This window comes from Caloenas nicobarica, chromosome 3 (genome assembly GCF_036013445.1).
Source record: "Caloenas nicobarica isolate bCalNic1 chromosome 3, bCalNic1.hap1, whole genome shotgun sequence".
NCBI classification, from domain to species: domain Eukaryota; kingdom Metazoa; phylum Chordata; class Aves; order Columbiformes; family Columbidae; genus Caloenas; species Caloenas nicobarica.
Genome location: NC_088247.1, coordinates 59,261,760 through 59,274,437, shown reverse-complemented (window position 1 = coordinate 59,274,437; position 12,678 = coordinate 59,261,760). Strand labels below are relative to the sequence as shown.

Genomic DNA, 12,678 nt, shown 5'->3' with positions numbered 1-12,678 from the left:
GCACCTTTACTTAAATTACACTCTCCCGCGCATTTTTTCCACCCGCGGAGGGCGGAGGGGCCAGGGCTGCCCCGTTCCCCTTGGCAGCGCCCGGGGCGCGTCGTTGCGGGGCGGCCGCCCGGAGCCCCGCCCGCCGCCGCCCGTCAGAGGCCGGGGCACCGCCCCACTCCGCCCCCGGCCCGCTCGTTCCACCCGCCGGGCGGGGCGGCGCCGCGGCACCGCCTCCTCACGCCTTCGCCGTCACGGCGGGGCGGGGCGGGGCGGGGCGGGGCCGGGGCTCGTCTGCCCCTCCCTGCCCTGCCGCTGTTGCCAGCCGCGCCCGGCGGGAGCGGGTTCGCCGCGGCCGGGTAAGGGCAGGGGGAGCTCCGCTGGGGTGTTTGCTGTCCGCGGTCGCCGTCCGCCCGGAGGAAGGGGCGGGCAGGGCGGTGTCCGGCCAGCCGGGAGGGGGCTGCCAGGCGCGGAGAGCCTGTCAGGGGCGCTGGGAAGGGCCGTAGCGCCCCGCGGGCCCTCGCTGGGCTCGGGGCCGCCCCCCCGGCGCGGAGCCGCCGCCCGGCCTGTGGTGAGCGGGGCGGCTGTGGGCGGGAGGGGGTGACCGGCCCGTGGGGCGCGCAGGGTCGGGGCGGCGGGGCGGGCGCGGGTTTGGAGCGCGGTCGGTTGTGTCACCGCCACCCCCTTTTCCGCGCACCCCTCCCCGTGACATCCCCGTGATATCACGGCTTTGGGCTTGACGCTGACCGTGGTGCTCCAAGGAGAGACCCGGGGCCTACAGCTGGTGTTTTGCAGCAGCTTGTGTCGAATTGTAGGGTAGGATGGTCCCTTTGCTGCATTGAAACGCTCTCACTGCTGTTTTACACCGGAGGTGAGCAAAGCATGAGAAAGGGAGTTTATAAAAATCACCGATGTAAATAGCGAGCCCGGGCCTGGCGCGGCTTTCCTGGTGAGCCACTCGCCGCTGCATCAGCAATGGGCACTTCTTGAAACTGTAGAAGGAAGTGGAAGGTTTCGCTCCACTTTGCATGAAATGCAAGGCACGGTGTCTTAACTGAAGCTCGGTGATAAAATCCCGGGATGTTTATTGCCAGGAGTGATGTGCTCATGCGTTGCGACCCTCTCCACTGATGAGCAAGGTGTGGGAAGGCAGAGAGCCGTGCCAGCAGGGCGAGCAGAGCCCTCCTGACTGGTTGTCGTCCAGGTCTGTGCTTTGCCAGCAGTGCAGCCCTTCTGCTTGGAGCTTGGGGTTTTGTGCAAGTGCTGTTAATAGAAAAGAAGAAAAAGAGGAGGAAATAAAAGTTTAAATATGTTAAAACTAGAGGAAAGTGGTGCTAGATAGTCGTGTTGTTATGAAGTGTATTTGTGATCCCTTCATGAAGACAACTCATGTAGTCTTAGATCAGAACATTAAGTAGCACTCATTTGGTGGCTTACAGTGAAGTTAAACTCTTTTTGGAGGGGAGGAGGGGGAAGAGGCTATGAGCTGTATATAGTGATTAGCATCCTGGAAGACGTCAGAGAGACTCAGCATCCAGAGCAGTAAGATTTTGTGCAAAGACAAATTCTCCTTTGGTGTACTTGATCTGAGCATTTGGTTCTAAGAGAACAAACTGCAGTTGGGGAGATTTGGGTGAGAACATGTAACATGCTAGACGTCCCGTGGTTCTGGTTGATCTTCATTTTCCCATGAGATGTTGTTTGTCTGCCAGCAGCACAAGAAACTCGGCACTTCAAAATGGTCATCTCAGGTCCATTTTTAGCCCTCCTGTTCCCTTCCCTCCCCAATAGTTCCAGTACCCAGTATTCATTTTTCCTATTCCTGCTTCATCGCCAGGCCTGTAAATGCTTTGTGGGCTCCTAGGAAACATAATTCCCTTTCTTAAGGCATTTTCCTGTGAACTAACATGTTGTGTTCAGCTTGTGAAAGCTATGTGCTTCCTTCATCTAGTTCATTAGAAATATTGGTGTGGATGAATTGGGCAGTGACAAGCATATTCTTTTTTTAGCCATATATGCTGAGCGTTGGTGATGCATTAGGCCTAATAGTATTTCATGCTTCCGTAATTGAATTTTCCTCACTGCACAGTTCTAAATGGCACCACTTTAAATTACCTCTTTGTTGAACAGAACTGTTTCTAGGGAAAATGACTAAAAAATGACAAAAACACTTGCCGTTACACCCTGTGAACTTGTTTTTGGTGTGTTTCCGCATGACTAATGTGGCAAGGCTGAGGGAATTGGGCAGAGTGGAATAGAAAATTACCTTTCGACATCTTTTATGTTAGTGTTGCTGCATTAGAGCAAAGAAAGTTTTAAATAAACTTCGCTTTTCCCTACCCTATATGGATTTAAGTTTGACTTCTACCTGAAACCAGATGATAAAAGAAAATCTGGAAACTCTTCTTCTTTCAAGAAGGTATGAAGGAATTGATTTTACTGCTATTTTGTTTGCATGTTTATTATGCTTCATAGTTGGTTTTGTATTATGAGAGCCCCCAGCCTGTCTTTGTGGATGAGGATTCCAGCACATTAGGAGCTGCAAAAGCACCAAGTGGAAAATATGATCTCTGTCTCTAAATATTTTAGCGTAAGGGGAAAAAATAGATAAAACCAGAAAAAACTTAACCTTCCTCATCCCCCCTAGAGGAAACAGTGGCTGCTTTAATGTTCACCTGTATATTACTAAGTCAGTTGTTATGAGTCTGATATGAGAATCCCTCAGGTCCTAACACAGGTTGTACTTATCTGACAGCGTGCAGTCTGCCCTTTATTTCAAGAGCTTTTATTTATTTTTTTTTTTTTTAAGATTAATTTTACCTGCTGCCAAGCTACTGCTGAAGTCAGCAGCAGATGCTGTCTGGAGATGGTAATGTGTTTTCAGTTGCCTTAGGTAGGTGCCAAAGTCACTCTGTAGATGCACCTTCTCTTATCTTAGTATTTGGGTGGTAAAACCTACTGAGGTGAAATATATTGAGCAATGTCATATTGCAGAAACCTTAGTAATCATGGCTGTTACCATGATACAAATTTTCTGCAGCTAAGATTGTGATTGGCTATATTTTTTTTTCCTTGCCAAAGTTTTTCAGCAGTTCATCATTTTTGCCTGTGTTTTCACCCTGCTTGAAGGATTTTGCACTTTTTTTTGGCAGTGGTTTACAAAGGAAATCACATTTAGGAGTTGTTTGGGAGAAGCTTTGTTTCTCTGATCTTAATTTAGAAAAAAAAAATCATGACACATGTGAAAGCCCCATGACTTTTCTCTGGATATTTAAAGGCATAAAATCCTAATTCAGATCAGATTTAAATTTTCAAGCATTTCTATGGAATGCAGCATATACATTTTGCTTTCTGAAAGTTAAGGATCCATGTAAACATTTCTAGGTCCTGATGCTCAAACATTGCTTAAACAGTAAAATTATCAGTTAAGGGTTCTTATCCTAATGTATATGGCCTAGATTTATAGTAGAAGGAAAACTCTTAGAACATCTAAATGGGAAAATACAAAATAGATTAGGTGCTTATTAACCGTAGCTGACTGGAACCCGCAAGATACTTAAGCTGCTGTGGTCTTACATGTGCTGTGCTTGTTACGTCTCATTGTTTTGTCCTGATGGAGCTTTCAAGAATGGCATTGGGGAGCTGCTCAGTTGTGGAGTTCCCACTTCTTATCTCTGCATTCAGCAGTGATCTGACTGGTAAAAGCCAAGGGAAAAACAGATTTTTTTTTTCCATGCCTGACAAACACCTTTCTAGAAAACAAGTTGATACTAAGGTTCATGTTTTCCTTGGGTATGAAGTGACAGTGTGATGCAGGAACCAGTTAATGCAGAAACTAGGAAAAACATGTAGCAATCTTCTGAGTTCTTTAAACTTCACGTATGTACAGAGAGATCTTGCTTCAGCGGGCATTGATGAAGTGTTCTGATTCTTTATTTCATTTGTGCCAGTAGGCTCGCTTTTTTGGACTTTCTTCAGTAGCTTGACAAGTTGAGTTGCCGCTAAGTGTACTGCCATTCAGAGAGAGAGATGCTGAGGAGAAGATAAAGGTACAGTCAAAAAGCCCACACCCAACTGAGCCTTTTAGAGGAACTGAAAACAACCACAGATGCAGCTCTGTTCCAGTTTGAATGCAAAGTGTACTTCCCTCAACTGCAGCTGATTATTAACTTTCCCATTTTGAAACTTATGCAGGCAGTAATACCAAAATACATCATGACAGAGTTGTTAAATGCTGTGGAAGTGAAAAGAGGGAATTTTCTATGGAAATTCAGTCTTGATGAATGCTCCTATCACCTTGATATGGACAGAAATGCTTGGTGCACACATCTGGTCTTTTTCTTGGTGGTTGAAACCCTGACCTTGTCAAAGCCATTAGCAAAACTCCCGTTGGCTTCCCAAGGGCTCAGCTATCTGTGTTTCCAGAGGAGTTTGAGTAACTCAGTGCTAACAAGCGAAGGGTGTGTGAGTGGAAGTGGGGTGTTTGTTTGGTTCAGACATCTGTGTCGCTGTGAGAACTAGAATGAGGAAGAAGTTCATGCTTCCCATTGACAAATAGTAGTAAACAAATACAAAATTTTCCTTCTCTTTGGGCTGTTCAGTTTGGTTTTTGTTGACTTGGGGAGTTTGTGGTGAAGATTAGGAAGGGATGAGAGCTGATGGCCAACTCCTTACCTCTCTGTGTTAGCCAGACCAGTAACTTACCCTGTCACCAACCTGTTTTATCAACATGCTCAGGAACAGCATTGCTGGTGGAAGAATTTGTATAGACTAAAACTGCTATGAATTTACACTGCTATCCTACAAATTTGTAGTGAATCTCAATTGAAATATATATGTCAATACAAGGAATTGTATCAACAAATAGACATCTACATATGCAGATGAAAAGCTAAACTATATCCTGTGAGTTTTGCAATCCATGATCTGAACATCCTCTCATAATGTGTTGTGTTTGGCTACCCAACTATGTCGCTAGAAAGTTGAAAATCTCAAGGTCTTATGCATTGTACAATATGTACATTTGTCAGTATAGAGCAGTGTAACTTGTTCAAAGATACGGTTAGCTGTAGAAATTTTCAAGACAAAAAAAGAAAGTCAACCACTGCTTTTGTCAAAACTTGGATGAAATATTCTGTGTCTCTTGATTGTAATGCTGTTGCTGAGAACAGAGTTACAGATGGCTGCCTGAATACAAATATGAACAGAGAACAATCATGAAGGACAATTTCAGTTAGTTCTGTAGCCTTCCTATACAAGGTAATTTGGTCTCTTGCTGTCTGTTTTCCCAAGTAGCTGCATTTTAGTGTTTAACTTTTAATGGTAAATACAATATGTAACTAAAAAGTATTTTTAGCTAGTGCTAGTGTTGTAATTAGCATGCTAGTAAGGTGTCTAGAAATAGTCTTAACTTTTAAAAGTTACAAACAATGTTAACAGTTCTGAGAAATCTTATTTTTCAAAATAACTTCTTTTAGGTGGTTTCTTTGGATTTTATGTCTATGGTTGTATTTTCCACTGAATTGACAGAACTTCCTTACTTCGCCAATACACCAAGGCATAGTAGAGGCATTTATTCGCTACGAAGTCGGCATGGGTTTGGTCTTACAATACAAATTCAATGCAATATTGCCTAGGGTTTCCAAAAAGATCAAGGGTTGTTATGTCAGCCTTGGACCAGATAAGTGGGACTTAGGCTATCTGGCTGACTGACTTCAGACTTCAGTCTGTCACCCAAAATAACTTGAATCTGCATGTGGTACAGACAAAGACAGGAAACAACACTGCAGAGAGCCAGCATGGCTCGTGGCGATGGTGCTGCAGGTAGGTAGAAAAGTGCAAATAGACTCCCTGCCACCTCATCTGCAGTCAGGTAGTTCATTACTAGGGGACACATCAGGACCTGAAGACTCCAAGCAGGGTTTGGGACGCTGGTACCACAGCCATTTCAAAATCTTCGTTGTAGCAGCAGCTTGTTCATCTGGCACAGGTAATGTAACCTGCGGGGCAGCGGGGATGAGCCTGACCTCTATAGTGACATCCCCACTGAAGGTCTGCTGGGATGTGTCTGACCAGTGCAATGGTTTGGCAGCTCCACTAGAGATCATTTCATATCACAGAGATAAGAAAACAGCCGTGTTTTAAAACAACCAGGGTGTAACTGCGCTGTATTAACACAGGCATTTCTGAAGGTGAAAGAAAAGAACATTTGGCAACAAGGACAGTGGCAACAAGGACTGTTAATTTTTTTTTTTAATGTTCATAAGGACTTGAATTTGCAAACTGTAGCACAGCTGGTATCACACTTGACAAATCAGTTGGCCTTTTTCATTTCCTCCTTTCCTCTTTAAACATTTAAATGTGCTTTCTCTCTCTCCCTGAAATTGAGTTTTAGCAGGGTCTGTTAACCAGAAGCTGACAGGCCAAGAGAAGAGAACATTGCTTGGAAGGCACGTGGTTTGGTTTGAACAGTGGAAGGGCAGGGAACTGGTGAGGTGAAAGTGTTGAACTCATGAAGGTGATGTGCAGGAGAGCGGGAAGGATACAGTTAAGACTAAGCACAGCCTCAGTGAAACTGCAGGATTGTATTGGATGCATGGATGCTTGATTAGTCTGCATTCTCACTGCGGAACAGATAAATTGCCAGTTTGATTTGCATGTGTATCCTAAGCTGTGTCCTGTTAATTTACTTTTAGAGCAGGGGTGTCAAACTCATTTTCATCAGGGACCACATCAGCCTTGTGGTTGCCTTCAAAGGACCGAATGTAATTTTAGGACTGTATAAATGTGACTACTCCTACATTTATGCAGTCCTAAAATTACATGTGGCCCCTGATGAAAATGAGTTTGACACTCCTGATTTAGAGTATCTTTGAGCTAGTGCTGAAATTTGGCCTTTATGGATGGAAAGCAAGCTATGACATCTCTAGTAGTTACATGCTGCGTGATTATATATATGCGCTTTTAGGGCAAGCTTATCTGTGAGTATTTGTGTTGCCAGATTTTGACCTTTATAGATGACACATGATAGTTCTGGGTGAAAAAAACACCCCTAAAAATGCATTTGTATACCCAAGTTGTTGAAAAATTAGTTCAGATTGAGAAACTCAGCAGCTGAAACAGGATAAAGTGGCAATTCATAGAACTGGATTGCTACTAAAACTGAAGTTGATACAAATGATTGGTGTTCAGAGAGAATTAGAAACTTCCTTCATTCTAATATCTTGTGCGGTACCTGCTGGTATTTTTTCCAGGGGTTTATGTATGCTAGGTTGTGTCGGTGGGGTGGGTGATACATGGTATGGATGTTACCATAATTGGTTTGGGACATAATTCGTCAGACGATTTGGCATTGACAGATTAAACATATAGTATTTTCCTGGAATGGCAACAAATGAAAATGCATACTTTTTCTTTGCTTACATTGGGGAAAATGTGTAAGAATTTTGACAAAGGATGTAGTTTCTGTGATGTAGCTGCTGTTAAATAATTGCAGATCTTAAGCCATGTGTATTACCAAGAATCTTAATAGTAAGAGTTATTGTAGGAAATTCAAAAGGATGTCATATTCTATTCAATACTTCTTTAAGAAGGCATTCCATTAAATGCCATCTTTGAAGTACTGTTTTTTCGGAGAGGGTAAACATTAGTTTATGGAGTGTTCTTTAATCTTTTCCTGTATGTTCTTCTTTAAGATGATGAAGACCTTTGTAAATCAATGACCAAGACATAACTCTGTTTTCTGGGGGGGATTTAGTTGTCCTTACTAGGTGGAGACTGTCCAACTTGTTCCCGTCGTGGATGATCTTGACAGCCAATCTGCTCAGCCATGTCGTACGGTGCAGGTTTTGGAGATCCTAATCAACTAGCCCAGCGCATAACTTCTAACATCCAGAAGATCACACAATGCTGTAAGTTGCATTCATGCATGTTTTATATAAAACTTTAATAATGGTGGTGATGTTCTCAGAGTCATTCGTGGGAATTCACTCTTTGACTTCACCTGCTCATTTGACAGGTTTGTGGCACCCCACACAGCAGGTCCAGTCCTTTGTATGTGTGGCAGTGATCTATCCTGGGAAACTATAGTGTCACTCCGTACTCACCAAATGAATAAGTAATTAGTAAGATGGCTGCTGGTAATAAGCCATTTTTGTCCTGGCTGTTTATGTGGCACCTTAAGATGATAGGCTGAGACGTTTGCTGAGCAAGGATTGCATCAAATACTTGCTGGAGCTGGAATTGTTTAGCAGGGATGAAGTTTTGGCCTTGCAACTTGCCCTTGGAAGTACATATTTGATATGTAAATAAGATTGCGTAAGTTTCAATATACCTGTGCTTAAATTCATGCCACTTGACTGGGATGTTCAAGTTAAAGGTAAGTTAGGCTGCTAGAGTTTTCAGTCCTTTTCCCTTTCTCTCCATTTTCCATTATGTTTTTAATATGTGTGTGTATATATAGAGCAAATACAACTTGATCTTACAAATTACACAAAGTATAGTGTTCATCAGAAGGGAGCTAGCTGTGGACAGCATATGGCTGGGTTTTGGCATGCATGTTTTTAATGTTGTGTAGCACATAGTGTGCGTGTAGAAATTGGTATTTTATTAGTATTAAAACTTTAAATTAATTCTGATCAGTTAAGTATTTCAGTTTTTATTAAAACTCTGATCTCTGTTTTGCCAGACAAGTTTTAGGCATTGGTATTTGTAGCACAGATTAATGACACTGATTGGGCTTTTGCCTAGTTTTTCAGCTACATTTTGCATTTTCTTCCCAAAATAATTTATTTAGATCTCAACAGACAGGAAGAAAAAAATCTTAATTTTATATTATTGGGAAGTTTCTGTACGGCAGGATTGTATTTCCTCAACCTAAAATTAACAAACTGGCCCTGTAAAAGCCCTTTTGCTCAGTGAATTCAGTCAGTCTTGTGACTGTTAATTCTGCCTTCCAGAGACACGTGTCAACCTGTGACAGACACTGAGACACCAAAATGTACAAAAGAAGTCTCGGTTGTCAGGTGAAAATGTAAAGTGAAATCAATGGTTGCAAGTGGAGCACTGTGAATACTGAACATAGTTAACCGTCTTGTACTGGACTCAGCAAGTCCTTAGTCTCAGCCTGCCTCTTCCATCTCCTCTCTTGCTTCTGCTCTGTGTCCCCTCCCCTTGTGACAAATGAGGTGTACTAAAAGCAAACTGCCCAGGCTTGGCACATCTGTTCTCCTTTCCATTTTGAAATTTAGGGGGCTAAAGTCTGAGCAACAGGTGGGTGCTTCTGCCATTCCAAGACCCAAGTCCAAATCTCTCTTAGCCCTACTACTGCATGGCTTCAGAAACTGGAGCTTTGCCCTCAAAAGCTCCAGCCAGGCTCTTCTCTAGGACTGGTAGGTGCACAGCTGGATTCTATCCCTCGCTTTTCTGTAGATCTGACTGAACTGTAACCACTCAGTTACTGTTGTAGTCCATTCTCCTCTGGCAGATGTTATGAGGATCTGGATCCTATGGGCATGCTGGACATGTTTCCTGGACTGAGCTCTCTAAGGGCTTATGTACACTTCTCCAGCTGTTTTGTTACCAGGTGTAGTACCTGTCCAGCTGTCCAGCTTTCTGTGTGAAGGTGTGAACTGCAGGAACTTTCACATCAAATGGGCAGAAACCTGCAAGCTTAAGGACCTATAGAGCTAGTCAGCTGCTGAGCAGGTCTCTCTGAGTCTGTAACTTGTGATCTTGGTTAGGGAGGGAAGGGGAGAGAAACAGGAGTCTTGACCCCAAATCCATGTTTTTCCTTCTAAGCAGTTGACTTGATTTTGCACTTCTGTCCAGAAATGCTTTGCATTTGTGAGATGTGTCAACACATTTGAAATCTTCTTGATTAACCTGGAGTTGTATAGATATTCTGGTTTTCAGAGTGAGATTAATAGAATAAGATAGTTTAGTTTCTGGTTATGAAAGTCTGTCTTATCTGGAATCTGGTCCAGAGTAACTGTGATTCTCATTCCAGGCCTATCTTATATCTAATTATAAAATCTAGATGACACACATTCTATTGGACTTTTGAAATACAAATTTAAAGATGGCTGAGATTTGTCCTTGACTTTCTGAATATGAAGAACAGGAATATAGAGAACATAATATAAGGAATGATGCAGGTTGTAGAGCTCAAACCTGTCTGGGCTTTGCAGATGGAGAACCTACTATCAAGGTGTTTTTATCAGTGTTTACTAAAGGAGCAGTAGCTCCAGAACTGGGTTTCATAGGTTGCACTCTCACTTCTGTGGCAGCTTAATGGCAGCTGCTATTGACTTGAGAGAAATTCCTTTAATATTTCCTTGAAATACTTCCTCTTGGTCGCTCACAGCAACTGGATAGACAAGGAATGAGTGTGATGCACAGAAACAAGATGAGCTAGCAAAAAATATTTCTTTGTGACAAAACAAGTCCTGCCTGCTTACAAATCTGTACTCCTACCAGGCATGTCCATTTACAATACTAGGGATATGCCTAGCATGATGAGAGCACTGAGTCCATGTTATATTTTTTTTTCCTTTATTTTTACTCCTCCTCTTCTAGAAAAGCAGATAGCAAATTGTACAAGAGGAAATCTGATCTTTCAACAAATGGAAAGGTGAAAGTAAAATCAGTAAAAGAAACAAACAGCCTAATTTAAAAGCTTTAAAATATGTTAATTTCAGACTTCTTACAACTGTGAAGATGAGGGGGAGCAGTTCTTTGAAATCTGACAATTTTCTGCATTTTAAAGAATTGATTATCTGTGTGTAGCTAAAAGAGGGAAAGCATTTTGTTTAAAGATGTTCCCAAGAGAGAACAAAATGGGAGTTGAATTCATCTACAGGGACAACTCCAGTTGCAAGAGTAGGAAGGATATGGTTAGAGGAGTAGTGGCCTCTTCTACTCAGCTGGAAAGATTTGACTCGAGTCTCTGACAGGAACTGTGCAAGAAGTAACCAGCTGTGTTTTTTTCTTCCCCCCACATACTTCTTCTCAAATCTGTCTCCCGTGTGTGGGTCATGGAGGAACCAGATTTTAATGCCTTTGTTTTCCTTTGCTCCTACTGTTTTCTTTGTAGCTACCAATTATATCACTCAGTGCAATCTGAGAAGAAAAGCAGGAATGATACAAGCAAGATAAAAACTATCGTGTCTCCACTGGCATCTTAAACCAGGCTTTGGGAGCTGCCTTGTGCTTGGGAGCACATAACAAAGCCTGGTGTTGGTAAAATAAAATATCTTTGAGTTTAAGAGAATTTCTGGTTTGCAGACTGTAATCAAACAGTTGCAGAACCTACACTAACTGAAGTGGGGCATTCATATTCCCTCCCTACGTCTCCCTTCCCAGCTCTTCCAGGTTAGAAAGGTCATGGCAGGATTTTGTGCAGTGGTAGTTGCAAAGTCAGTAAGAATGGCATAATCTACCCTTGCTCAGTATTGGCAAGGTCAGTGATAGAGTATTTGACTTGTTCGTGCACACTGAAAATCAGCGCAGCTGGAGAAACACGTGCTCTGCATGCTGCAAGATAATAAAAATAAAATAAAATTCTGTAGCCACAATCCACATATGGCTCGAGGGAGTCTGCCTGGCTTTGAGATATTTTTTTTTCTCATAAGGGCTCTTGCTTTGTGCTTTCTTTTCTGTTCATTCAGGTAGCACAAGCATCAATTCATATAGAGCACATTCCCAGAAGGTCAGCTTCAGCCAGCAGAGATCCCTCTGTCATGTGATACCTCTCTTGTGACAGCAGTTTGTCCAATTTCGTTGCATCCTGAGTTTTCTGTAAGCCGGTATTTTCCTTGAATGTTCAAGTGGGAGTCAAATTACATCAATCATATGACTTTCCCTTTCATTTTATGTAACTGCAGAAAATCATCAACACAGATTAAACCCTGAAGAATATTAGAGGTCTAATAAACGCCTTTTTGTTGTAGTTTAAGCCTGGTAGGTAGATAAAATGTTCAGGTAAAAGAGGCTGAAAAGTCCATGAAAAACTATGTTTGCCACTATGTAGCACCAACAGATTCGCATCATTATTCTTTAGCTAAAGAAGGATACAGATGAACAAGTGAAAAGTAAATGAAATCACTGAGCTTTTGAAATCTGAGCCTGTAAGAGAACAAGATTATTTTCTGTCTATATTTAAAGCGTAGTTTTATACAGGTGTGATTTTAAAGCAAATAAGCTTACAGTAGAGTTTGTTGAGACTTTTAAGGATGATATTGTCAGAAATTTCCAATTAAGCTGCCGTTAAGCAGAATTTAAGTTTGTGGGAACATCCTACTTGGAACAATTTATTATTATTATTATTGGTGGTGGTGGTGTTGTCAGGAAGGTTTCTTGGATGTAAGATGAAGTTTCAGTGAAATCTGGAAAAGGCTGGTTATTTAGGGGTTTTAAGCACCGCTATTGTCTTCCACATTCTATTTAGTGGGCTTTTCCAAGGCTGAGGAATTGAATGTGAATCTGCTATATCCAATTTATAACCTGAATATGAAGGATAATAGGAGGAGGAATTCAAATATTTTGGGTTTTTCTAAATGCCTGTCTTTCTGTAAGGAGGTGAAGTCCTAAACCCCACAGTTCTTTTAGAAATAAATGATTTTTGAAAACTTCAAGCCTGAATTATTTGCATGCTGTTCCTAAAGGCTTTTTTCTGTGTAAAGTAGCATATAT

General features: G+C 42.2%; 1 protein-coding gene across 1 annotated transcript in view; it reads left to right on the top strand.

Moving 5' to 3' along the window:
- The first annotated feature begins 246 nt into the window (after positions 1–246).
- Positions 247–12,678, top strand: part of STX7 (syntaxin 7) — a 32,591-nt gene continuing 20,159 nt past the window's right edge. The window contains exons 1-2 of the mRNA XM_065631759.1: positions 247–347; positions 7,745–7,898. Coding sequence (XP_065487831.1) covers positions 7,817–7,898 — 82 coding nt within the window. The 5' untranslated portion in view covers positions 247–347; positions 7,745–7,816. The remainder of the gene's footprint in view (positions 348–7,744; positions 7,899–12,678) is intronic.